General features: G+C 47.3%; 2 protein-coding genes across 2 annotated transcripts; one reads left to right on the top strand and one right to left on the bottom strand.

Moving 5' to 3' along the window:
* The first annotated feature begins 661 nt into the window (after positions 1-661).
* On the top strand, positions 662-1,039 carry LOC114813776 (histone H2B type 1-P-like). Its single transcript, XM_029070706.1, has one exon. The coding sequence runs from the start codon at positions 662-664 to the stop codon at positions 1,037-1,039; it is 378 nt and encodes a 125-aa protein (XP_028926539.1).
* A 24,788-nt stretch (positions 1,040-25,827) lies between these two features.
* LOC100080175 (histone H2B type 1-P-like) lies at positions 25,828-26,205 on the bottom strand. Its single transcript, XM_001511024.1, has one exon. It carries the CDS (start codon positions 26,203-26,205, stop codon positions 25,828-25,830), a length of 378 nt encoding a protein of 125 aa, XP_001511074.1.
* Between the last annotated feature and the right edge of the window lie 585 nt (positions 26,206-26,790).

Here is a 26,790-nt window from a genome sequence, read left to right as displayed (position 1 = left end):
CATATCCTTGGCCCTGTTGTGGCTTTCAGTATGCACGAGCAGCAGTCCGGCCTAGATACAGGGCAAGAAGCGGCCTTGGACAATGGCCAATACTTAGTCCAGCAGCTGGTGCAGCAACTCGTCCTCTGTTCAGGGCCGGGTGGTGGGGCTAGTTGGGTCGCGTTGCTCTCCAGCTCCAGGTCCTACGCCATCGGGGGCTCCAGCACCTTGACCAGAGGTGCCCGGACCCGACCTGCTCGAGGTAGTTATCCTTGAGGAACAAGGGCTGAAGGACGCCCAACGGAAACCGCAGCTCTTCCGGAAGCGAGCACAACGTGGCCTAAGGGAGGGCTCTGCCCCCTGTTTTCTACTACCTGACGCGGCGGTAAGTAAACTCAGGCGGAAATAGAGGAACAAAGGTGAATCATTTTCAGATTTTCTAAATGTGGGAGGGGAAGTGGGGCGTCACGCCAAGTCAATTGATGGGTGAGAACATGTCTTTGTCACTCCACCCAGTAAGAAGTGGAAAAGGGAATCCTCTCATTTGCAATACGTGTCAACTCATTTTCCTCCAATCAAAAGGGATTTTAGAGGATTCATTTGCACGCCTTCCCTATAAATGCCGGAGAGAGTCTAGAACTCAACCCCGTTCTCAGACACCAGCGACCAGCCAGGTGACACGATGTCTGACTCAGTCAAGTCCGTTCCAGTGCCCACAGAGGGCTCGTGGAAGGCGGTGACCAAGGATCAGAAGGCCCGCGAGAAGCGCAAGCACAGGCGCCGAGAGAATTACTCCATCTACGTGTACAAGGTGCTGAAGCAGGTCCACCCGCTCACCAGCATCTCGACCAAGGCCGTGGGAATCATGGACTCATTTATCAACGACATCTTCGAGCGCATCGCCAGCGAGGCCTCCCGCCTGGCGCGCTATAACAAACGCTCGACCATCACATCCAGGGAGATTCAGACAGCCGTGCTGCTGACGCTTCCCGGGGAACTGGCCAGGCATGCGGTGTCCGAGGGCACCAAGGCCATCACCAAGTACACCTCGGCGAAATGAGAGACCCGTGAGATCCTTCACGCACCGAATCCAAAGGCTCTTTTCAGAGCCACACACGTTCTCGAAAGAGCCTTATCACTTAATTTTTATCTGTATATGTCGAAGTTAACTCCTCTGCTCTCCACGGCCTGGGGTCAGCGGTGAGTTCCCCGGCCTCGGTGTGGTGCGATGCCGTGGATTACCTAGCGCCCTGTGACTTTAGGGCCCGGATCACCGAGGGACTGGCTCCTGCGGTCCGTTGTCCTGGTCGCCGTCTGATGCCACGGGCAAAATTCTGCAGCAGCGCGTGGAGATGCTGGGACACGGAAACTCCTGCCGTAGTGCCTCTGCTCTTTTCTCCCTCCCCAGTCCGGGCTTGGCCCATCCCCCCACGTTTCTCTAAAACCTTGTCCATAGTGGCTGCTCCCAGCAAACCACAGGTGACTGCAGCAATTCCAGGCTGGTGGACCTGAACATAAAATGGAGATCTAAAACTAAGTTTTAACCTTAAAATGCAGGGCTCACAGGACTTTTCTCGTGGCAGAGGAAAACTTTGAGAAGGGGTTAGAAAACCAGAGACGGTGGGGATCCGACTTCCTACAGGACCACCAATTGAAATATAGATTGAGAGTTCAGAGGCTTATGCCAGGCCGTGAAACATTTGCACAGAGGAGGGATGGGGGTCGGGGTAGGGGAACTGCCTGTCTCAACTATAGGTATTTGGGGATGGGAATATACAAATGACCAAATAGAGTCAAAGCTCCAGGACAAAATGTGTTCAGTGCCTAGATCTATGACTATGACCTGAGGCCTCCGGGAGGGTGTGGGAATAAAGATGTTAAACTGTAAATACAATGCTCTTCCAATGCTTTTTTTTTAAAGTATTTTTTATGGTATTCGTTAAGTGCTTACAATGTGCCAGGCACCATGCTTGGGTAGATTTAAATTTATCAGATTGGACAAAGTCCCTGTGCCTCATGTGGCTCAGTCGTATTTCCCATATTACAGGTGAGGTGACTGAGGCACAGAAAAATTAAGTCCCCCTACATCACACAACAGACAAGGGGCAGACCTGGGTTTAGAATCCAGGTCCTTCTGACTCCTAGGCCCCGTGCTCTATCCATTAAGCCATGTGGCTATTGCTATCTCTCTGGAAGTGGTAGCAGTTGGCGGGAAACTGCCACTGCAGGAGATTTCAGCAGCTCGATCAATGATATTTGCAAGAGAAAGCCATTTCAGGCACTAGTTCCATGCATGAAGGGAACAGAGGAGGAGGAGGACCTGGCATAGAACATAGGCACTGTTCACGTTGGTAGCGTTTCCAAACATTTCCTGCGCTTACAGACTCTGTGCTAAGATCTCTACTAAGTGCTGTAATAATACTGCTCTACAAGATAATTCCGTTGGACATAGTCCCTGTCCCACATAAGGTGTTGGCTGAAGTTGGGCATATATGAGAGCAGCCACTCCTTGGCCAAGTCACTCAACTTCTCTCTGCTTCATTTTTCTCATCTGAAAAGTGGGGATGCTTGTTCTCTCTCCTACTTAGACTGTAAGCCCCATGAGGAACAGAGACTGTATATGACCTCACCACTTAGAACAGTGCTTGCCACATAGTAAGCTCTAACAAATACCAAAATCGTAACAATAACAGTAATGTTGACAATTATTCATTCATTCAATAGTATTTATCAAGTGCTTTCTATGTATAAAGCACAGTACTGATGATGATAATAACGATAATGAAGAGGGAGTAAGTTCCAGGCAGAAGGATAATGTGGGCAAGGGGTCGGCAGCAAAAGAAGCGGGATAGAGGTACAGTGTTATAGGGTTGTTGTTAGAGGATTGAGAGGGCAAACTGGGTTGTAATGAGATTATTGAGGATAGGTAGGAGGTGAAGAGCTGATGAAGTGTCCTAAACCTGATAATAAGGAATATCTGTTAGGTGTGGAGAGGGGTAGGAGAGATAGGAGGATAAACAGGCGAGGACTGTGTTAGCGAAGACAATCTCTCTGACCTCTCATTCTCGGTCTCTTTTGCAGGCTCCTCTTCAGTCTCCCACCCTTTAACTGTGGGAATCCCTCAAGGCTCAATTCTGGGTCCTCCTCTATTCTCCATCTACACCCACTGCCTTGGAGAACTCATTTGGGCCCATGGCTTCTACTACCATTAGAGAAGCAGCGTGGCTCAGTGGAAAGAGCATGGGCTTTGGAGTCAGGGCTCATGAGTTCGAATCCCAGCTCTGCCACTTGTCAGCTGTGTGACTGGGGGCAAGTCACTTAACTTCTCTGTGCCTCAGTTCCCTCATCTGTAAAATGGGGATTAAGACTGTGAGCCCCACGTGGGACAACCTGATTCCCCTATGTCTACCCCAGCGCTTAGAACAGTGCTCGGCACATAGTAAGCGCTTAACAAATACCAACATTATTATTATTACCATCTCTATGCGGATGATTCCCAAACCTTTATCTTCATCCCTGATCATTTGCCTTCTCTGCAATCTCAGTTTTCCTCCTGCCTTCAAGACATCTCTACTTGAATGCCTTGTCCACATCTAAAACTTAACATGACCAAAACAGAACTCCTCATACTCCCTGTCTCCCCCCTGATTTTTCAATCTCTGTAGAAAACACCTCCATCCTCTCTGTCTCCCAAGCCTGTATCCTTGACCCTGTCTCGACACCTTTCCCATTCAACCTACATATTCATTCATTCATTCATTCATTCATTCAATTGTATTTATTGAGCGCTTACTGTGGGCAGAGCTTTGTACTAAGCGCTTGGGAGAGTACAATACAACATCAACAGACACATCCCCTGCCCACAACGAGTTTACAGTCTAGAGGTGGGGAGGCAGACATTAATATAAATAAATAAATTACTGATATATGCATAAGTGCTATGGGGCTGGGATGGGGGAAGAACAATGGGAGCAAGTATATTCAATCTGTCATCAAATCCTGTCAGTTCAACCTTCTTAACCTCTCTAAAATCCTCTTTTTCCTCTCTATCCAAACTGCTACCGCATTAATCCAAGCACTTATCCTATCCACCTTGTTTACTACATCAGCCTCCTTGCTGACTTTCCTCCCTCTTGTCTCTCCTCACTTCAGTCCATACTTCACTTTGTTACAGATCATTTTTCTACAGAATTATTCAGTGCATGTTCCCCACTCCTCAAGTACTGCCAGTAATTTCCTCCCTCCTCATCAAATAGAAACTCCTTATCAATGGCTTTTAACCACTCAATCCCCTTACCCCCTCCTATCTTATCTCCTTGCTTTCCTATTACAATTCATCTGACTCACTTTGCTCCTCTAATGCCAACCTACTCACTGTACTTCGATCTCATCTATCTTGCCACCGACCCCTTACCCTCATCCTGCCTATGATCTGGAACTCCCTGCCTCTTCACATCTGACGATCCCACCACTGAAGCCTTCCCCACCAAGAGGCCTTCCCCAACTAAGCCTTCACTTCCTCTTCTGTTATCATCATTCTTGAACTTGGATTTGCACTCATTTATTCACCTCTCCCTCATCCCCACAGCACTTATGAATGTATCTATTTATTCATTCCTATTAATGTGTGTCTCCCCCTCTATATGCCTCTCTAGGCCAATGCAGTCGTCGAAGCTGGAAATAACAGATCTGGATCTTGTTTGTTTGTTTTTTGTGACTCCTGCTTTTGATAGTCCTCAGCACTCTCTTTTGTTCATATTTATTCGATGCTTACTGTGTGCAGAGCACTGTACTAAGTTCTTGGAGTGTACAGTTTGGCAACAGATAGAGACAATCCCTCCCAACAATGGGCTCACAGTCTAAAAGGGGGAGACAGGCAACAAAACAATACACATAGTCAGGCATCAATACCATTAAGATAAATAGAATCATAGATATATACACATCATTAATAAAATAGGGTCATAAATAACATATACAAATATACACAAGTGCTGTGGAGAGAGGAAGAGGGTAGAGGGAGAGGGAGGATATAGGGGAAATGGGGAGGGAAGGAAGGGAGGAGGGGCAGAGGGAAATGGAGGGCTCAGTCTGGGAAGGTCTCCAGGAGAAGGTGAGCTCTCAGGAGAGCCTTGAAGAGGGGAAGAGAATTAGTTTCATTCATTCATTCATTCATTCATTTCAATTGTGTTTATTGAGAGCTTATTATGTGTACAGAACTGTACTAAGTGCTTGGAATGTACAATTTGGCACAGATAGAGGCAATCCCTGTCCAACAATGGGCTCACAGTCTAAATGGGGGAGACAGACAACAAAACAAAACAAGTAGTCTGGCATCAATATCATCAAGATAAATAGAATCATAGATATATACACATCATTAACAAAATAAATAGAGTAATAAATAGTATATACAATATGCACAAGTGCAGTGGGGAGGGGAAGGGGGAAGAGCAGAGGGAGGGAGAAGGAGGAATGGGGAAGGGAGGAGGAGCAGAGGGAAAGGGAGGGCTCAGTTTGGGAAGGCCTCCTGGAGGAGGCGACCTCTTAGTAGGACTTTGATTGAGGAAGAGAGCTAGTTTGGCGGATGTGAGGAGGGTGGGCATTCCAGGTCGGTGTAAGATGTGGTCCAGGGGTCAATGGCAGGACAGGTGAGAACGAGGCACAGTGAGGAGGTTAGCAGCAGAGAGGTGGAGTGTGCAGGCTGGGCTGTAGAAGAAGAGAAGGGAGGAGAGGTAGGAGGGGGCAAGGTGATGGAGAATTTTGAAGCCAAGAGTAAGGAGTTTCTGTTTCATGCGAAGGTTGATAGGAAACCACTGGCGGTTTTTGAGGAGGGGAGTAAAATGCCCAAGGCATTTGTGTTGAAAGATAATCCAGGCTGTGGAATGAAGTATAGACTGGAGCGGGGAGAGACAGGAGGATGGGCGATCAGGGAGGAGGCCAATGCAATAATCCAGTCTCTCGTGACCCGTCACACCCTGGCCAATCTAACAAGCTTAGTTCAGCACCAGAGGGGCATTAAAGCAGCATTAAAATCTCTCATACCTCCCAAGGCTACTGACCCCACCAGCCCTAGAGAGGCTGAGTGAGCAAAACCGAACAATTTAGACCAGAATGAGTAAATTACGATGGGTCTTGTCACACAATCCTTCCCCTCACCACAAATATGGCCAATGAAAGGAAAGAGGATCAGGAAAGAGCAAGGTCTATCTGGTGAGTGGTCTCCAGGAACTCTTGGAAGTAGGTTGGAACTCTGTAAGACTGCTGGGGTGAGTCGCCTCTACCCAGAGTGAGAGATGCCCACTCTGTCACACCCTGTGTGGCTCTGAGTGACTGATCAGTCCTCCTCGTTATTCTCTCCTAGACCACCTCCAATCTGGCTTCCGTCCCCTCCACTCTACTGAGACTGCTCTCGCTAAGGTCACCCATGACCTCCTTCTTGCCAAATCCAATGGCTCCTACTCCATTCTAATCCTCCTTGACCTCTCTGCTGCCTTTGACACTGTCGACCATCCCCTCCTCCTCCATACCTTATCTCACCTTGGCTTCACAGACTCTGTCCTCTCCTGGTTCTCCTCTTACCTCTCTGGCCGGTCATTCTCGGTCTCCTTCGCTGGAGCCTCCTCCCCCTCCCATCCTTTAACTGTTGGAGTTCCTCAAGGGTCAGTTCTTGGCCCTCTTCTGTTCTCCATTTACACTCACTCCCTCGGTAAACTCATTCACTCTCACGGCTTTGACTACCATCTCTACGCAGATGACACACAGATCTACATCTCCGCCCCTGTCCTCTCCCCCTCCCTTCAGGCTCGCATCTCCTCCTGCCTCCAGGACGTTTCCACCTGGATGTCGGCCCGCCACCTAAAACTCAACATGAGCAAGACTCAGCTCCTCATCTTCCCTCCCAAACCCGGTCCTCTCCCAGACTTCTCTATCACCGTCGATGGCACGACCATCCTTCCCGTCTCTCAGGCCCACAATCTTGGTGTCATCCTTGACTCGTCCCTCTCGTTCACCCCACACATCCTATCCGTTACCAAGACCTGCCGGTTTCACCTCTACAATATCGCCAAGATACGCCCTTTCCTCTCCACCCAAACGGCTACCTTACTGTTACGGGCTCTCGTTATATCCCGGCTAAACTACTGTGTCAGCCTTCTCTCTGACCTCCCTTCCTCCTCTCTCGCCCCGCTCCGGTCTATTCTTCACTCTGCTGTCCGGCTCATCTTCCTGCAGAAAAGATCTGGGCATGTCACTCCCCTTCTTAAACAACTCCAGTGGTTGCCTATCGACCTCCGCTCCAAACAAAAACTCCTCACTCTAGGCTTCAAGGCTCTCCATCACCTTGCCCCTTCCTACCTCTCCTCCCTTCTCTCTTTCTACCGCCCACCCCGCACGCTCCGCTCCTCTGTCGCCCACCTCCTCACCGTCCCTCGGTCTCGCCTATCCCGCCGTCGACCCCTGGGTCACGTCCTCCCGCGGTCCTGGAACGCCCTCCCTCCTCACCTCCGCCAAACTGATTCTCTTTCCCTCTTCAAAACCTTACTTAAAAATCACCTCCTCCAAGAGGCGTTCCCAGACTGAGCTCCTCTTCCCCCTCTACTCCCTCTGCCATCCCCCCTTTACCTCTCCGCAGCTTAAGCCTCGTTTTCCCCCTTTCCCTCTGCTCCTCCACCTCTCCCTTCCCATCCCCACAGCACTGTACTTGTCCGCTCAACTGTATATATTTTCGTTACCCTATTTATTTTGTTAATGAATTGTACATCGCCTTGATTCTATTTAGTTGCCATTGTTTTTACGAGATGTTCTTCCCCTTGACTCTGTTTATTGCCATCGTTCTTGTCTGTCCGTCTCCCCCGATTAGACTGTAAGCCCGTCAAACGGCAGGGACTGTCTCTATCTGTTGCCGACTTGTTCATCCCAAGTGCTTAGTACAGTGCTCTGCACATAGTAAGCGCTCAATAAATACTATTGAATGAATGAATGAATCTGAGAATAGGGTGAATATCAAGTACTTAAAAGGCACACCTTTAGCCCTATGTGGGACACTGACTGTTGCCAAACTGATTATCTTGTATCTACTCCAATGTTTATTACAGTCTCTGGCACACCTGAAAGAGCTTAACAAACACCATAAAAAATGGGAGGGGGTTAGTTGATTGAGTACCGTAATTGCTAAGGAATTAAGCCATTGCTAAGGAATTTCTGTTTTCGTGCAAAGGTGAATAAGTAGCTTTTGAAGATTTCTGAGGAGTGGGGAGACATGGAGGACTCAATAGATTTTTGGAAAAATGATCCAGGAAGCAGAGAGAAATACTGACTGTGGAGGGGAGTGACAGGAAGCAGAGACGTCAGCATGGAGGCTGATGCAGATTATGATAAAAGTTTACATTAGCGAAGTGGCAGTTTGGATATAGAGGAAATGGTTAGGTGTTTTTTTTCGTTTAAAAGTATTTATTAAGCACTTATTGTGTGCCAGGCACTATGTTAAGTTCTGGGGTTTTCTTGTTTTATGCTGTGGAGTCAGCTATGACCCATAGCGACTCCATGTACACGTTTCTCTCAGAATGCTCCACCTTCATCTGCTATTGTTCTGGAGGTGTATCCATAGAGTTTTCTTCGTAAAAATACGAAGTTGGTTAACACATACTTCTTACACACAGTCAACTTGAGCTTCCACCCTCGAGTTTCTCCCATGTCTCTGCTTTGCAGCACAGGTGAGCTTCGACTTGTAGCGGATTGTCTTTCACTCGCTAGCCACTACCCAAGCTAGGGATGGAATGGGTAGGCCTCTGTGTGACTTTCCCTTCTATAGCTGAGATTGGTAGAGTACTGGAAACTCTCCAGGTGTGGTCTTGAGAGGAGAGTGAGGTTGTAAGGGAGGTCAAAAGATCAGACAGAGGAGAGGGACAGGGAGAGGGGAAGGAGAAAGGAGAGAGGATAGGGAGACACTGGTTACTTTCGACATCAACCCTGCCATCCAGAACGTAGGGCCCAGTGAGATAGTTGCCTCACTGGGCATTTCTCTGCTCCAAACCCCATTTTCACACCTGTCACTCAAAGAAGCTCCTTCCCCTTTCCTCCTCTTTCCCCTAATCCCATTCTGCACTTCATAACCTTCACATTATCTGATAGGCATATAATTTTACTCACAGTTCTTTAAAAGGATTATGTCTGAAGACCTAAAGTGGAAGGTTGGGGCAGAGGTCGACATTTTGGGACTGTCCCACCTAAATCTCCTCACTATTGGCTTCAAAGCCCTCCATCACCTTTCCCTCTCCTTCCTCAGCTCCCTTCTCTCCTTCTACATCCAAGGCCATACACTCCACTCCTCTGGTGCTAATCTCCTCAATGTGCCTCATTCTTGCCTGTCCCACTGTCGACCCCTGGCTCACGCCCTACTTCTGGTCTGAAATGGACTCCCTCCTCAAATTCGCCAAATAATCCCACTTCCCCCTTCAAAACCCTATTGAAGGCTCACCTCCTCCAGGAGGCCTTCCCAGACTAAGCCCCCCTTTTCCTCGGCTCCTCTCCCCTCCACCTCGCCCAAACTCGCTCCCTTTGCTCTACCGCCCACCCCACAGCACTTGTGTATTTATGTACATATCTATAATTCTATTTATTTATATTAATGTCTGTTTTATTTGTTCTGATGTGTATATATACACATAATTCTGTTTATTTTGATTGATGCTATTTATGCCTGTTTGTTTGTTTTGATGTCTTTCTCCCCTCTTCTAGAATGTGAGCACACTGTGGGCAGGGGAATGTCTTTATTTGTTGCTGAATTGTACTTCCCAATCGCTTAGTACATTGCTCTGCACAAAGTAAGTGCTAAATAAATTCGATTGAATGAATGAATGAAATTGGGACATCTGGTCATCACACCAATAGACCACTGGCTACCAAAATGCCTTATGATCAGAGGGGCACTAATTAACAGGCTTGGAAGTTGAGAGTGTCTGTTGGAGGTCATAAGCGAAACCAGATGGCCATGACCAAGAGATGAGGTGTCATGGGAGGGATGAGGGATCAAGTCTGAAATGCTACTTCCTTGTAGTGAGGAAGAGGGAAAGGTTTGTTTGGTGGCCAGTGAGCCTAAAGCTGAGGAGTGGTTTCTTGGGCTTTGTGGGTCAGTTTTGGTGATTTCTGGGTTAGCTAGGAGTAACCACATTTATTACTTCCCTCCCCCCTCTTCCCTCTGCTCTTCCCCCTTCCCCTCACCTCAGCACGGTGCTCATTTGTACATATTATTTATTACTTTAATGAAGTGTATATCTCCTTGATTCTATTTATATTGATGATGTTGTCTTGTTTTTGTTTTTTCTCTTTTGCTTTGCTGTCTGTCTCCCCCGTCTAGACTGTAAGCCCGTTATTGGGCAGGGATTGTCTCTATCTGTTGCCTAATGGTACATTCCAAGCTCTTAGTACAGTGCTCTGCATGTAGTAAGCGCTCAATAAATACTATTGAATGAATGAATTAATTAAGCACCTACTGTGTGCAGAGTGTTGTACCAAGCAATAGCTAGTTCCTTAGGGACACGGGTCAGGCAATGACAAGTTGTGAGGACTTGTGTGTCTGGTAGGAAAAAACTCCACCCTGACCCTGCAATAGTCAGCCATAGTCCACTGCATGGTGAAGTGCTTAGTACAGTGCTTCGGGCACAGTAAGTGCTCAATAAATATGAATGAATGAATGAATGATTCCAGCAGCGTCCTTTTTGCTCTAGGGGCCAGGCAGTGCTTGTGAGACCAAAGATCAAAGAATATCCATCTGTCCAGCCTGATAGGGTCAGTGAACTTTACCACTGGTAAAAGACAGCAACAGACACAAGCAGCATTAGCAAAGATGAGCTGACAGTAATACCGTAACACTGTAAGTTAATACTGGATTGAGAGGAACTGGGTGACACTTGCTAGGAGATCATAACATAGTTAAATCTGAATTTATGGTAAATGGATTGATCAAATAAATTACCGTGGACACGGGGGGCCTGGAGCCAGGGTTTCTTAAGATCCATGAGTTTGTTTCTTCACCTGGGACTGTATCTTTATGTTTTTCATTCATTCATTCAATCATGTTTATTGAGCACTTTCTGTGTGCCGAGCACTGTACTAAGCTGTTGGAAAGTACAATTCAGCGACAAATGGAGACAATCCCGGCCCACAATGGGCTCACAGTCTAGAAGGGTGGGGCAGACAACAAAACAAGTAAACAGGCATCAGTAGCATCATTATAAATGAAAATAATTATAGATATATACACATCATTAATAAAAATAAATAGAATTATAATTATAAATATGTACATATATATACAAGTGCTATGGGGCAGGGAGGGGGAGTAGAGTAAAGGGAGTGAGTTGGGGCAATGGAGAGGGGAGGGAGAGCAGAGAAAAAGGCCAGGGGGTGGGGTGGGCTTAGTCTGGCTTTTCATCTTTGAGGACCTTCAGAAACTTCTCTGGAAATGACAGGGTCATATTAATTGGGTGTCTGTCACCAAAGTATGCTATATCAAGTGTGTCTGCAGTGGACCCATTTTACCCTTTCTCACTGGCTGAGAAAAAGGATGTGCTTTCATGTGAATGGCATCATTTCGCCTAGGGACCGAGTGAGAATCCAGTTTCCTGAGGCCCAAACTCCTTTGAGTGCTTGTTCTCTATCATATTTCTGACCCAATTATGGGACGACACTTACTCAATCCTAGAAGGTGGGTTTTAATAATAATAATAATGTTGGTATTTGTTAAGCGCTTACTATGTGCCGAGCACTGTTTTAAGTGCTGGGGTAGACAGAGGGGAATCAGGTTGTCCCACGTGGGGCTCACAGTCTGCATCCCCATTTTACAGATGAGGTAACTGAGGCACCGAGAAGTTAAGTGACTTGCCCAAAGTCACACAGCTGACAAGTGACCCAGCCAGGATTCGAACCCATGTCCTCTGACTCCAAAGCCCGTGCTCTTTCCACTGAGCCATGCTGCTTCTCTGCTTTTACTTTTGGGAGGGGATTAACAAGGGAATATGGGTGGGGAATGCCAAGTGGGGATTGATCGATGGGGTGGTCCTTCATTTCCCTCAAACCCAGCCCAACGGCCCAAAACTTCAAATGGCTAAGTAAGCCAAATCCTGCTTGAGAAGCAGCATGGTCTAGTGGAAAGAGCACAGGCTGGGAGTCAGAGGACCTAATTTTGGCTCTGTCTCTAATGTGCTGGGAGACCATAAGCAAGTCACTTAACTTCTCTCTGTCTGTTACCTCCTCTGTAAAATGGACTGTGAGCCTTATATGGGTCAGGGACTGTAACCAACCTAATTATCTTGTATCCAAGTGAACCCTTAGTAAAGTGCTTGGCGCATAGTAAGCACTTAACAAACAACCATGAAAAAACCCCCAACAAACGTGAACCTGCAGTTTGGCAGAGGAATTTCCTTTTGGGGAGATGTGCTCCCTGCATCCTAGAGCAGCTCCCTCATGTTAGGAGGAAGGAGAGATTGATTTGCGGCTCCTGAAGGCAGATGGGGAGGAGGAAAAGTGAAAAGATTGTGCCTCTCCAAGTCGCCTCTGCACTTGCCAGCCTGCCAGCATGTAGTAAAATCCAGCAGCAAACATGTGAGGGGCCACAGTGCTCAGCTTGCCATGGGCAGGGAATGTGACCACCAATTCTATTGATTTGTACTCTTCCAAGTGGTCAGTACAGTGCTCTGCACTTAGTATGCACAAATAAATACCGTCGATTGATTAATTGATTAATCTCTTTCCACAGATCCAGAGACCAACTCGAGGCCAGCAACACCTTCACCCACATCTCTGGGTATCATGATTATGATTCTTGTCATTATTTCCATAGAAAAGCTGCGGCTCATAGGAGCGAGGCCCACGGAGGGGGCCAGGCCGGCCGGCTACGGCAGGGGGCCCAGCCCAGTGAGGGCGGCAGAGCCAGGCCAGTGACAGCCAAGGCCAAGGCCAGGGCCAGGCTCGGACTCAGGCTTGGGCTGCTCGGGCTGCTTGGGCTCAGGCCGAGGGTCTACGACGGGGTCTGATTGGGGCCCCCCCATGCCCCACCAGCCGGAGCTGCCCCAGACCTCAGTGGTGCAAAGATGAACTCCTCCTTCCTGTTGCGCTCAGCTGCTTTTGCAGGAGTAAAGCTTTTGTTACCTTGATAGTTCCAGTAGTGATGTTTGTATTGTCTTTATTCTAGATTGTAAGATTGCAAATGAGATGGAGTCTACTGGCCCGAAATATAATATAGGTGAACAAATGGGTTTTCATGGAACATCATAGGAAGGTTATGAACAAAGTATTCTTATGTCTTCTAAGAGAGGAAAGACATTTGAATATGAGAACAGTTTGGCAAAGGGAAGAAAGGGGAAACAGAAGAAATTCCTTACCCAGAATACTGAGTTGAGCAATATTATGGAAATCCATAAGAAAACCTCAGAGCAAAGATCATGTGACTGTGGGAAAGCCCTCTAAATGGGGTCCCGCCTTATTGAATGCACACTGTAGGGAGAACTCACAAATGTAGTGAATGTAGGAAAGCCTTTAGGAACTCTTCCTCCCTAAGAGTACGTGTGATAATTCACATTGGAGAGAAACCATACAAATGTAATGAATGTGAGAAAACCTTTAAGTAATCTTCTTCCTTAAGTCTACAGAGGAGAAATACTGGAGTGAAGCATACAGATGCTACGAATATGGGAAAGCCTTTGGTCATCTCTCATACTTAAAAGTTCATCAGAGAATTCATAATAGGGCAAAACCCTATAGTTTTAATGAATGTGGGGAGTTCCTCAATAATGCTTCATCATTAAAAGTACTTAAGATAGTTTATACTGAAGAAAAACCCCATAAAAGTAATAGATGTGGAAAGGCCTTTACAGACTCTTCATCCCTAAGAGCACCAAGGACAGTTCATACTGGAGAGAAATCCAATAAGCGTAATGAATATGAGAACACTTTCATTCACCACCCACACCTTACTGAACACAAAAGAGTCCATACTAGCTAGAAACTCTATAAATGTAGTGAATGTGGGAAAGACTTCAAACAACACTTAGACCCTGCTAATCATCAGAGAATTCATACTAGAAGGGACATCCTATAATGAGTATTTCATTCAATAGTATTTATTGAGCGCTTACTATGTGCAGAACACTGTACTAAGCACTTGGAATGTACAAATCGGCAACAGATACACAGTCCCTGCCCACTGACGGGCTTACAGTCTAATCAGGGGAGTCAGACAGACAAAAACAATTGCAATAAATAGAATCAAGGGGATGTACATCTCATTAACAAAATTAATAGGGTAATAAAAATATATACAAATAAGCAGATGAGCACAGTGCTGAGGGGAGGGGAAGGGAGAGGGAGAGGAGCAGAGGGAAAGGGGGAAAGGGGGCATAGCTGAGGGGAGGTGAACGGGGGGCAGAGAGGCAGTAGAGGGAGCAGAGGGAAAAGGGGAAGCTCAGTCTGGGAAGGCCTCTTGGAGGAGCTCTCAGTAGGGCTTTGAAGAGGGGAAGAGAATTAGTTTGGCGGAGGTGAGGAGGGAGAGCATTCCAGGACAGCGGGAGGATGTGGCCCAGGGGTTGACGGCGGGATAGGCGAGAATGGGGGATGGTGAGGAGGTGGGCAACGGAGGAGCGGAGCCTTTGGGGTGGGCAGTAGAACCAGAGAAGGGAGGAGAGGTAAGGGGGGGAAGGTGATGGAGAGCCTTGTAGCCTAGAGTGAGAAGTTTTTGTTTTATGCAGAGGTTGATAGGCAACCACTGGAGGTTTTTAAGAAGGGAAGTGACATGCCAGAGCATTTCTGCAGGAAGATGAGCCGGGCAGCTAAATGAAGAATAGACTGGAGTGGGGAGAGATAGGAGGAAGGGAGATCAGACAGAAGGCTGACACAATAATCCAGCTGGGATATTATGAGAGCCTGTACCAGTAAGATAGCCATTTGGGTGGAGAGGAAAGGGCGGATCTTGGTGATGTTATAAAGGTGAGACCGGCAGGTCTCGATGATGGATTGGATGTGTGGGGTGAATGAGAGAGCCGAGTCAAAGATGACACCGAGGTTGCGGACCTGAGAGACAGGAAGGATGGTCGTACCATCCACAGTGATAGGAAAGTCAGGAAGAGGACAGGACTTGAGAGGAAAGATAAGGAGCTCAGTTTTGGACATGTTGAGTTTTAGGTGGCGGGCAGACATCCAGGTAGAGACATCCTGGAGGCAGGAGGAGATACGAACCTGAAGCGGGGGCGGGGAAAGGACAGAAGCAGAGATGTAGATTTGTGTCATCTGCATAGAGATGATAGTTGAAGCCGTGAGAACGAATGAGTTCAACCAAGGGAGTGAGTGTAGATGGAGAACAGAAGAGGGCCAAGAACTGACCCTTGAGGAACCCCAACAGTTAGAGGAGGTTATAGTCCACATCACCATTTGTGCAAATCCACCTGTGAGCAACATGCTGATTTGGAATTCTGTGCAAACTGGGGAAATCAGGCTGAAAAAAGGGAGCCAGGGATTCTGCCAACTTGACATTAGCAGAGGTTAAACTAAACTAAATAGTTATCAGATGGTTGAATTTTGATCTGGAAACTTCAGAAATTAAGTATGTGATCTGCTTTCTGTCTTGCAATGTTTAGCTAGACCTGCCCAAACTCTTTACATGAAATCTCTATCTCTTCTTAGTCCTTCTCCCTTAAGTTCCTCAGCTTTCTAATTTTCCTGCTCCCTTTAGCTTTAACATGACTTCTGCCCCTCCTTCAGTGTCCACTGTTTTAACTTTTATTTCCCCTTTCACAGGTCCAACACAATAAACTGCCACTGCAGACCTCGTCACTATCCCCTCTCTCTCCAATTACAAAGCTGGAAGTGGGGGAATAGGATTGGGGTGGAGAAGAGCTCTGGAGTTCTGGAATATAGTTATTCCAATACCTTTAAACCTCTGCATTCCCCTCTCTTACTGAGGGAGCTGAGTGAAATGCCCCCCTCAGCCCTCCTCTCCCTGGCATGGCTGAGGAACTCTCTGCCTGCTCCCATTATGCCCTGTGTACACTGGGCTGGTTATAAAAGCCACTCCTTTGTTCTCTTGGCCCCCTTTCACTTCCAGAGCCAAACAAAATATTTTAATTTGCAGGTTTACCTCCCTGTGCCCTCTTGGCCTCCATCACCATGGCTGAGCACATTATCTTCCCTCCTCACTACATGGGGCTGGCAATGGCTTCCCTCTGCACTATCAAGGAGGCCCCATTCTGTCCTGCTTTCCACCACCCAGGGGGCAATGAAAACAGCTCCTGCAGCCTGAGGCTATGAGCAGTTCATAACATCTCCTGATGGAGTGTCTTAGTTCAAATTACTATGTCAACACATCTTCCTACTGGCATCAGCACCAGGGAAGAGGAAATGGGACTTTTTGTGACGCTCTGGAGTAAGGGAACCAGATTGACCACATGTGCGTGTGGATCGGAGGTTGTTCCATTTCTGGGAGGGGCTATGTGTGTGAGGAGTGTACTGTCTACCAGGATTCCACATGAGCTCTTTCCTCTGCTGGACAGGGAGCAGGTACAAACCAAAGAAGCTTTGCCCCAGCTCCTTGGGAGAGACTGTGCTTCCCTGAAGGCATTTCCTTCCATATCCTCTGGCAAAAGGTCTGCTACACCTCCAGGGAATGGATAAGGTCCTCTGGAAGAGGCGGGAAGGGTTGGAGGTCTTCACTTCACTCCACAGAGACTGCCCTCCCAAAATTCACCCATGATCTCCTCTTTGCCAGATCCAACAATCTCTTCTCCATTCTAATCCTCCTCGACTTCTCAGTTACCCTTAAGACAATGTCGGCCACCCACTTCTCCTGGAAACATTATCCAACCTTGGCTTCACTGACATCCTGGTTCTCCTCATCTCTCTGGCCATTCATTCTCTGTCTCCCTCAGGAGCTCCTCCTCTGCCTCCCACTCCCTAACTGTGGGGTCCCTCAAGGTTCATTTCTCAGTCCTCTTTTATTCTCCATCTACACTCCATGAGAACTCATTCACTCCCATTGCTTCAACTACCATTTTATGGGGATGATACCCAAATCTATATCTCTAGCCTTGATTTCTCTCCCCCTCTGCAGTTTCGCATTTCCTCCTGCCTTCAAGACATTTCTACTTGGATTTCCTGCCATCACATCATGCTTAACATGTCCAAAACAGAACTCCTTATCTTCCCACCCAAATCCTATCCTCCCCCTGTCTTTCTCATCACTGAAGGCAGTACCATCATCCTTCCTGTCTCACAAGCCACTATTCTTGACTCCTTTCTCTCATTCAATCCATCACTAAATCCTTTGGGTTCCACCTTCACAACATCGCTAAAATCTACCCTTTCCTCTCCATCCAAACTGTTAGCATGTTAATACAATCATTTATCCTATCCTGCCCAGAATATTGCATCAGCCTCCTTATTGACTTCCCAGCCTCCTGTCTTTCCCCACTCCAGTCCAAACTTCACTCTGCTGCCCAGATTATTTTTGTGCAAAAGGGCTCGGGACATGTTTTGCCATTCCTGAATAAATTTCAGTGGTTGCCCATCCACCTCCACATCAAACAAAAACTACTCATCATTGACTTTAAAGCACTCAATCCTCTTGGCCCCTCCTACCTCACCTCACTACTCTACTATTACAAAGCAGCCCACACACTTCACTCCTCTAATGTTAACCTTCTCACAGTACCTCAATCTTGTTTATCTCGCCACCGAACCTTCACCCAAGTCCTGCCCCTAGTCTGGAAGGTACTCCTCAAATTTTACCAACAACTACTCTCCCCGCCTTCATAGCCTTATAGAAGACACATCTCTTCCAAGAGGCCTTCCCTGACTAAGGCCCCATTTCCTCTTCTCCCACTCCCTTCTGCATCACCCTGACTTTATCCCTTTGTTCATTCCCCCCTTCCAGGTCCACAGCACTTATGTATACATCTCTAATTTTATATACATATATTTATGTCTGCTCTCCCCCTCTAGAGGGTAAGCTCACTGTGGGCAGGAAATATGTCTATTTTGTTGTATTGTACTATCCTGATGAGTTCAGTTTGCACCTTGCATAGACAACATGTTAAACACAATGTCCTTCACAATATCATTTCTGTGATCACAGCCCAGTGTACAGATAAGCGCCAAGCAAAGACCAAATATAATACATATTGTCTTATTCCTCATTTATCTATGGCCATTGATTCACTTAATACTCTTTCATTTGCCTTTATGTAAGGGATTTCGGGCTCGTAGCCCTCCTGCCACTCTCTGCCCATTCACCAGGCTACTCACAGCTGAGACAGTGGAAGTGAATCAGGGCCACGCTCTTGCTGTGGCCAGGGTGGAATGCTGAAGGAAAATTGGCCAAGCTAAAGACCCCGGCATTAACTCGACCCCTGGACCTATTTCTTGAGACTAACTCTCTTTAACAGTAACTCAAACCCTAAACTACTTCCTAGACTAACTCTCTCAACAAACACGATCCCCAGCTTTCTGCTTATTGCATCCTGCCAAGAGCCGCTTAACGAATACCTTAAAAAATAATAATGAAAAAAAGCATTGGAACATTATTACACCCGCAGTTAAACTCCTTTATTCCCACACCCTCCCGGAGGCCCCAGGACATAGTTGCAGATCTAGGCATTGATTACATTTTGTCCTGGAGAACAGAGCTTTGAATCCATTTGGCCCATTGCATATTCCCATCCTGAAACACCTATGGCTGACGGCAGGCAGTTTTCCCTTCCACCCCCATCCCTCTCTCTATCCCTCTCCTGAGCAAATGTTTAATGGCCTGGCATAAGCCTCTGAACTCTCAATCTATATTTAAAAGTCTCTACTGGGGGTCCCATAAGAAGTCACATCACCGCAGTCTCTGGGGTTCCTTTAAACTCCTCCTCAAAGTTTTCCTCTACCGCAGGAAAAGTTCTGTGAACCCTGCATTTTGACGTCAAAACTTAGTTTTAGATCTCCATTTTATGTCCTGGAATAAGGACTAAGAGGGAGAAAAAACCGAAGGTGTTATGGCAGAAGTCCCTGCCATCTCCACGCACTGCTCCAGAATTTTGCCCTTAGGCTGGAGTTGAGCTGTGGCATCAGACAGTGACCAGGACCACAGACCGCAGGAGCTAGTCCCGAAGTGATCCGGGCCCTAAAATGACAGGGCGATATGTAATCGGCAGCATCGCGCCACATCAAGGCCAGGAGATTCACTGCTGACCCCAGGGCATGGAGAGTGGACTGTGAACCCACTGTTGGGCAGGGATTGTCTCTATATGTTGCCGAACTGTACAGTCCAAGCGCTTAGTACAGTCCTCTGCACACAGTAAGCATTGAGTAAATTTGAACAAAAGAGAGTGCCGAGGAATATCAAAACCAGCAGTCACAAAAAAAAAAAATCCAGGTCTGTAGTGGAATTAAGGAGGAGCATGAGAAATTCAAAGGGGGAAAAGGGGGCTTAAGGAATAATTGGCATCATCCAACAGTATGCCAAGAATCAAGGGGATCACTGGAAGAGTGCTGCTGTGGAGTAGCTGTGCTCCTATATGCTCAACTTCAGGTGGCTTAGGGGAAAAAGCACGGGCTTGGTAGTCAAAGGTGGTGGGTTCTAATCCCGGCTCCACGACTTGTCTGCTGTGTGACCTTGGGAAAGCCACTTAACTTCTCTGTTCTTGTCGCCTCATCTGTAAAATGGGGATTTAGTCTGTGAGCCCCAAGTGGGACAACCTGATTACCTTGTATCTACAACAGCACTTGGAACAGTGTTTTACACATAATAAGTGCTTAACAAATGCCATTATTATTATGTGGGACTAAGACTATGTCCAACCGAATTATTTTATATCTCCCCCAGCACTTAGTAGAATGCTTAGCACAGAGTAGCTATGCACAGGAAATGTTTGGAAACGTGTCACCATCGTGAGCAGTGTCTACAGTCTATGCCCGGTCCTCCTCCTCCCCTGCTCCCTTTATGCAGGGAACTAGTGCCTGAACTGGCATTCACCTCTCCCTCAGCCCTACAGCTCCTAAGAATGTATCCCATAATTTATTTTTTCCATTAATGTCTGTCTCCCCCTGTAATGACTGTAAGCTTGTTGTGGGCAGGGAAAGTGTCTACCAACTCTGTTATATTCTGTGGTTCTCTCTCCAAGGATTTAGTAGACACATAAAACTGATTGAGTGATTGAAGTGGCAGTATCAGGACTAGAACCCAGGTCTTCTGACTCCCTGTCCTGTGTTCATCCACCAGACCATGGTGTTTTTCCACCCACTGCCTATCCTCAGGGAGGAAGTAGAACAGAGGTAGATCTAAAATTCTGGAACACGAAGTAGCCCTGCCCTTTTGGGTTTTCATCTCTGACTCTTCTCTGCACCTAGTAGAAGGGGTTTCTCACACAGGAAGTGTTTGGAAACAGGTCACCATCGTGAGCAGTGTCTATGGTGTGTGCCTGGTCCTTCTCCTCCCCTGTTCCCTTCATGCATGGAACTACTGCCTGAAATGGCTTTCTCTTAAAAATCTCAATGGATGAGTTGGTGAAATCTCCTGCAGTTTCAGTTTCCTGCCAACTGCTACTACTTCCAGAGAGGTAGCAATAGCAGCATGGCATAATGGATAGAGCACAGGCCAAGGAGTCAGAAGGGCATAGGTTCTAATCCCGACTCTGCTATTTGTCTTCTGTGTGACCTTGGGGTGCTAAATTTTTCTGTGCCTCAGTCATCTCACCTGTAAAACGGGGAATAAGACTGAGCCTCATGTGGGAGAGGGATTTTGTCCAATCTGATAAATTCATATCTTCCCAAGTACAGTGCCTGGCACATTGTAAGCACTTAGGGCTCTCTAGGGCTGGTGGGGTCAGTAGCCTTGGGAGGTATGAGAGATTTTAATGCTGCTTTAATGCCCCTCTGGTGCTGAACTAAGCTTGTTAGATTGGCCAGGGTGTGACGGGTCACGAGAGACTGGATTATTGCATTGGCCTCCTCCCTGATCGCCCATCCTCCTGTCTCTCCCCGCTCCAGTCTATACTTCATTCCACAGCCTGGATTATCTTTCAACACAAATGCCTTGGGCATTTTACTCCCCTCCTCAAAAACCGCCAGTGGTTTCCTATCAACCTTCGCATGAAACAGAAACTCCTTACTCTTGGCTTCAAAATTCTCCATCACCTTGCCCCCTCCTACCTCTCCTCCCTTCTCTTCTTCTACAGCCCAGCCTGCACACTCCACCTCTCTGCTGCTAACCTCCTCACTGTGCCTCGTTCTCACCTGTCCTGCCATTGACCCCTGGACCACATCTTACACCGACCTGGAATGCCCACCCTCCTCACATCCGCCAAACTAGCTCTCTTCCTCAATCAAAGTCCTACTAAGAGGTCGCCTCCTCCAGGAGGCCTTCCCAAACTGAGCCCTCCCTTTCCCTCTGCTCCTCCTCCCTTCCCCATTCCTCCTTCTCCCTCCCTCTGCTCTTCCCCCTTCCCCTCCCCACTGCACTTGTGCATATTGTATATACTATTTATTACTCTATTTATTTTGTTAATGATGTGTATATATCTATGATTCTATTTATCTTGATGATATTGATGCCAGACTACTTGTTTTGTTTTGTTGTCTGTCTCCCCCATTTAGACTGTGAGCCCATTGTTGGACAGGGATTGCCTCTATCTGTGCCAAATTGTACATTCCAAGCACTTAGTACAGTTCTGTACACATAATAAGCTCTCAATAAACACAATTGAAATGAATGAATGAATGAATGAATGAAACTAATTCTCTTCCCCTCTTCAAGGCTCTCCTGAGAGCTCACCTTCTCCTGGAGACCTTCCCAGACTGAGCCCTCCATTTCCCTCTGCCCCTCCTCCCTTCCTTCCCTCCCCATTTCCCCTATATCCTCCCTCTCCCTCTACCCTCTTCCTCTCTCCACAGCACTTGTGTATATTTGTATATGTTATTTATGACCCTATTTTATTAATGATGTGTATATATCTATGATTCTATTTATCTTAATGGTATTGATGCCTGACTATGTGTATTGTTTTGTTGCCTGTCTCCCCCTTTTAGACTGTGAGCCCATTGTTGGGAGGGATTGTCTCTATCTGTTGCCAAACTGTACACTCCAAGAACTTAGTACAGTGCTCTGCACACAGTAAGCATCGAATAAATATGAACAAAAGAGAGTGCTGAGGACTATCAAAAGCAGGAGTCACAAAAAACAAACAAACAAGATCCAGATCTGTTATTTCCAGCTTCGACGACTGCATTGGCCTAGAGAGGCATATAGAGGGGGAGACACACATTAATAGGAATGAATAAATAGATACATTCATAAGTGCTGTGGGGATGAGGGAGAGGTGAATAAATGAGTGCAAATCCAAGTTCAAGAATGATGATAACAGAAGAGGAAGTGAAGGCTTAGTTGGGGAAGGCCTCTTGGTGGGGAAGGCTTCAGTGGTGGGATCGTCAGATGTGAAGAGGCAGGGAGTTCCAGATCATAGGCAGGATGAGGGTAAGGGGTCGGTGGCAAGATAGATGAGATCGAAGTACAGTGAGTAGGTTGGCATTAGAGGAGCAAAGTGAGTCAGATGAATTGTAATAGGAAAGCAAGGAGATAAGATAGGAGGGGGTAAGGGGATTGAGTGGTTAAAAGCCATTGATAAGGAGTTTCTATTTGATGAGGAGGGAGGAAATTACTGGCAGTACTTGAGGAGTGGGGAACATGCACTGAATAATTCTGTAGAAAAATGATCTGTAACAAAGTGAAGTATGGACTGAAGTGAGGAGAGACAAGAGGGAGGAAAGTCAGCAAGGAGGCTGATGTAGTAAACAAGGTGGATAGGATAAGTGCTTGGATTAATGCGGTAGCAGTTTGGATAGAGAGGAAAAAGAGGATTTTAGAGAGGTTAAGAAGGTTGAACTGACAGGATTTGATGACAGATTGAATATACTTGCTCCCATTGTTCTTCCCCCATCCCAGCCCCATAGCACTTATGCATATATCAGTAATTTATTTATTTATATTCATGTCTGCCTCCCCACCTCTAGACTGTAAACTCGTTGTGGGCAGGGGATGTGTCTGTTGATGTTGTATTGTACTCTCCCAAGCGCTTAGTACAAAGCTCTGCCCACAGTAAGCGCTCAATAAATACAATTGAATGAATGAATGAATGAATGAATATGTAGGTTGAATGGGAAAGGTGTCGAGACAGGGTCAAGGATACAGGCTTGGGAGACAGAGAGGATGGAGGTGTTTTCTACAGAGATTGAAAAATCAGGGGGGAGACAGGGAGTATGAGGAGTTCTGTTTTGGTCATGTTAAGTTTTAGATGTGGACAAGGCATTCAAGTAGAGATGTCTTGAAGGCAGGAGGAAAACTGAGATTGCAGAGAAGGCAAATGATCAGGGATGAAGATAAAGGTTTGGGAATCATCCGCATAGAGATGGTAATAATAATAATGTTGGTATTTGTTAAGCGCTTACTATGTGCCGAGCACTGTTCTAAGCGCTGGGGTAGACATAGGGGAATCAGGTTGTCCCACGTGGGGCTCACAGTCTTAATCCCCATTTTACAGATGAGGGAACTGAGGCACAGAGAAGTTAAGTGACTTGCCCCCAGTCACACAGCTGACAAGTGGCAGAGCTGGGATTCGAACTCATGAGCCCTGACTCCAAAGCCCATGCTCTTTCCACTGAGCCACGCTGCTTCTCTAATGGTAGTAGAAGCCATGGGCCCAAATGAGTTCTCCAAGGCAGTGGGTGTAGATGGAGAATAGAGGAGGACCCAGAATTGAGCCTTGAGGGATTCCCACAGTTAAAGGGTGGGAGACTGAAGAGGAGCCTGCAAAAGAGACCGAGAATGAGAGGTCAGAGAGATTGTCTTCGCTAACACAGTCCTCGCCTGTTTATCCTCCTATCTCTCCTACCCCTCTCCACACCTAACAGATATTCCTTATTATCAGGTTTAGGACACTTCATCAGCTCTTCACCTCCTACCTATCCTCAATAATCTCATTACAACCCAGTTTGCCCTCTCAATCCTCTAACAACAACCCTATAACACTGTACCTCTATCCCGCTTCTTTTGCTGCCGACCCCTTGCCCACATTATCCTTCTGCCTGGAACTTACTCCCTCTTCATTATCGTTATTATCATCATCAGTACTGTGCTTTATACATAGAAAGCACTTGATAAATACTATTGAATGAATGAATAATTGTCAACATTACTGTTATTGTTACGATTTTGGTATTTGTTAGAGCTTACTATGTGGCAAGCACTGTTCTAAGTGGTGAGGTCATATACAGTCTCTGTTCCTCATGGGGCTTACAGTCTAAGTAGGAGAGAGAACAAGCATCCCCACTTTTCAGATGAGAAAAATGAAGCAGAGAGAAGTTGAGTGACTTGGCCAAGGAGTGGCTGCTCTCATATATGCCCAACTTCAGCCAACACCTTATGTGGGACAGGGACTATGTCCAACGGAATTATCTTGTAGAGCAGTATTATTACAGCACTTAGTAGAGATCTTAGCACAGAGTCTGTAAGCGCAGGAAATGTTTGGAAACGCTACCAACGTGAACAGTGCCTATGTTCTATGCCAGGTCCTCCTCCTCCTCTGTTCCCTTCATGCATGGAACTAGTGCCTGAAATGGCTTTCTCTTGCAAATATCATTGATCGAGCTGCTGAAATCTCCTGCAGTGGCAGTTTCCCGCCAACTGCTACCACTTCCAGAGAGATAGCAATAGCCACATGGCTTAATGGATAGAGCACGGGGCCTAGGAGTCAGAAGGACCTGGATTCCAAACCCAGGTCTGCCCCTTGTCTGTTGTGTGATGTAGGGGGACTTAATTTTTCTGTGCCTCAGTCACCTCACCTGTAATATGGGAAATACGACTGAGCCACATGAGGCACAGGGACTTTGTCCAATCTGATAAATTTAAATCTACCCAAGCATGGTGCCTGGCACATTGTAAGCACTTAACGAATACCATAAAAAATACTTTAAAAAAAAAGCATTGGAAGAGCATTGTATTTACAGTTTAACATCTTTATTCCCACACCCTCCCGGAGGCCTCAGGTCATAGTCATAGATCTAGGCACTGAACACATTTTGTCCTGGAGCTTTGACTCTATTTGGTCATTTGTATATTCCCATCCCCAAATACCTATAGTTGAGACAGGCAGTTCCCCTACCCCGACCCCCATCCCTCCTCTGTGCAAATGTTTCACGGCCTGGCATAAGCCTCTGAACTCTCAATCTATATTTCAATTGGTGGTCCTGTAGGAAGTCGGATCCCCACCGTCTCTGGTTTTCTAACCCCTTCTCAAAGTTTTCCTCTGCCACGAGAAAAGTCCTGTGAGCCCTGCATTTTAAGGTTAAAACTTAGTTTTAGATCTCCATTTTATGTTCAGGTCCACCAGCCTGGAATTGCTGCAGTCACCTGTGGTTTGCTGGGAGCAGCCACTATGGACAAGGTTTTAGAGAAACGTGGGGGGATGGGCCAAGCCCGGACTGGGGAGGGAGAAAAGAGCAGAGGCGCTACGGCAGGAGTTTCCGTGTCCCAGCATCTCCACGCGCTGCTGCAGAATTTTGCCCGTGGCATCAGACGGCGACCAGGACAACGGACCGCAGGAGCCAGTCCCTCGGTGATCCGGGCCCTAAAGTCACAGGGCGCTAGGTAATCCACGGCATCGCACCACACCGAGGCCGGGGAACTCACCGCTGACCCCAGGCCGTGGAGAGCAGAGGAGTTAACTTCGACATATACAGATAAAAATTAAGTGATAAGGCTCTTTCGAGAACGTGTGTGGCTCTGAAAAGAGCCTTTGGATTCGGTGCGTGAAGGATCTCACGGGTCTCTCATTTCGCCGAGGTGTACTTGGTGATGGCCTTGGTGCCCTCGGACACCGCATGCCTGGCCAGTTCCCCGGGAAGCGTCAGCAGCACGGCTGTCTGAATCTCCCTGGATGTGATGGTCGAGCGTTTGTTATAGCGCGCCAGGCGGGAGGCCTCGCTGGCGATGCGCTCGAAGATGTCGTTGATAAATGAGTCCATGATTCCCACGGCCTTGGTCGAGATGCTGGTGAGCGGGTGGACCTGCTTCAGCACCTTGTACACGTAGATGGAGTAATTCTCTCGGCGCCTGTGCTTGCGCTTCTCGCGGGCCTTCTGATCCTTGGTCACCGCCTTCCACGAGCCCTCTGTGGGCACTGGAACGGACTTGACTGAGTCAGACATCGTGTCACCTGGCTGGTCGCTGGTGTCTGAGAACGGGGTTGAGTTCTAGACTCTCTCCGGCATTTATAGGGAAGGCGTGCAAATGAATCCTCTAAAATCCCTTTTGATTGGAGGAAAATGAGTTGACACGTATTGCAAATGAGAGGATTCCCTTTTCCACTTCTTACTGGGTGGAGTGACAAAGACATGTTCTCACCCATCAATTGACTTGGCGTGACGCCCCACTTCCCCTCCCACATTTAGAAAATCTGAAAATGATTCACCTTTGTTCCTCTATTTCCGCCTGAGTTTACTTACCGCCGCGTCAGGTAGTAGAAAACAGGGGGCAGAGCCCTCCCTTAGGCCACGTTGTGCTCGCTTCCGGAAGAGCTGCGGTTTCCGTTGGGCGTCCTTCAGCCCTTGTTCCTCAAGGATAACTACCTCGAGCAGGTCGGGTCCGGGCACCTCTGGTCAAGGTGCTGGAGCCCCCGATGGCATAGGACCTGGAGCTGGAGAGCAACGCGACCCAACTAGCCCCACCACCCGGCCCTGAACAGAGGACGAGTTGCTGCACCAGCTGCTGGACTAAGTATTGGCCATTGTCCA

The sequence above is a fragment of the Ornithorhynchus anatinus genome, chromosome 8 (genome assembly GCF_004115215.2).
Source record: "Ornithorhynchus anatinus isolate Pmale09 chromosome 8, mOrnAna1.pri.v4, whole genome shotgun sequence".
NCBI lineage: Eukaryota > Metazoa > Chordata > Mammalia > Monotremata > Ornithorhynchidae > Ornithorhynchus > Ornithorhynchus anatinus.
Note: the sequence above shows the minus strand (reverse complement) of the source record. Positions and strands in the feature narration are given on the sequence as shown.

Bases quoted from the DNA above. Each gene is read 5' to 3' on its own strand.
- LOC100080175 (XM_001511024.1), bottom strand. From the start codon at position 26,205: ATGTCTGACTCAGTCAAGTCCGTTCCAGTGCCCACAGAGGGCTCGTGG.
- LOC114813776 (XM_029070706.1), top strand. From the start codon at position 662: ATGTCTGACTCAGTCAAGTCCGTTCCAGTGCCCACAGAGGGCTCGTGG.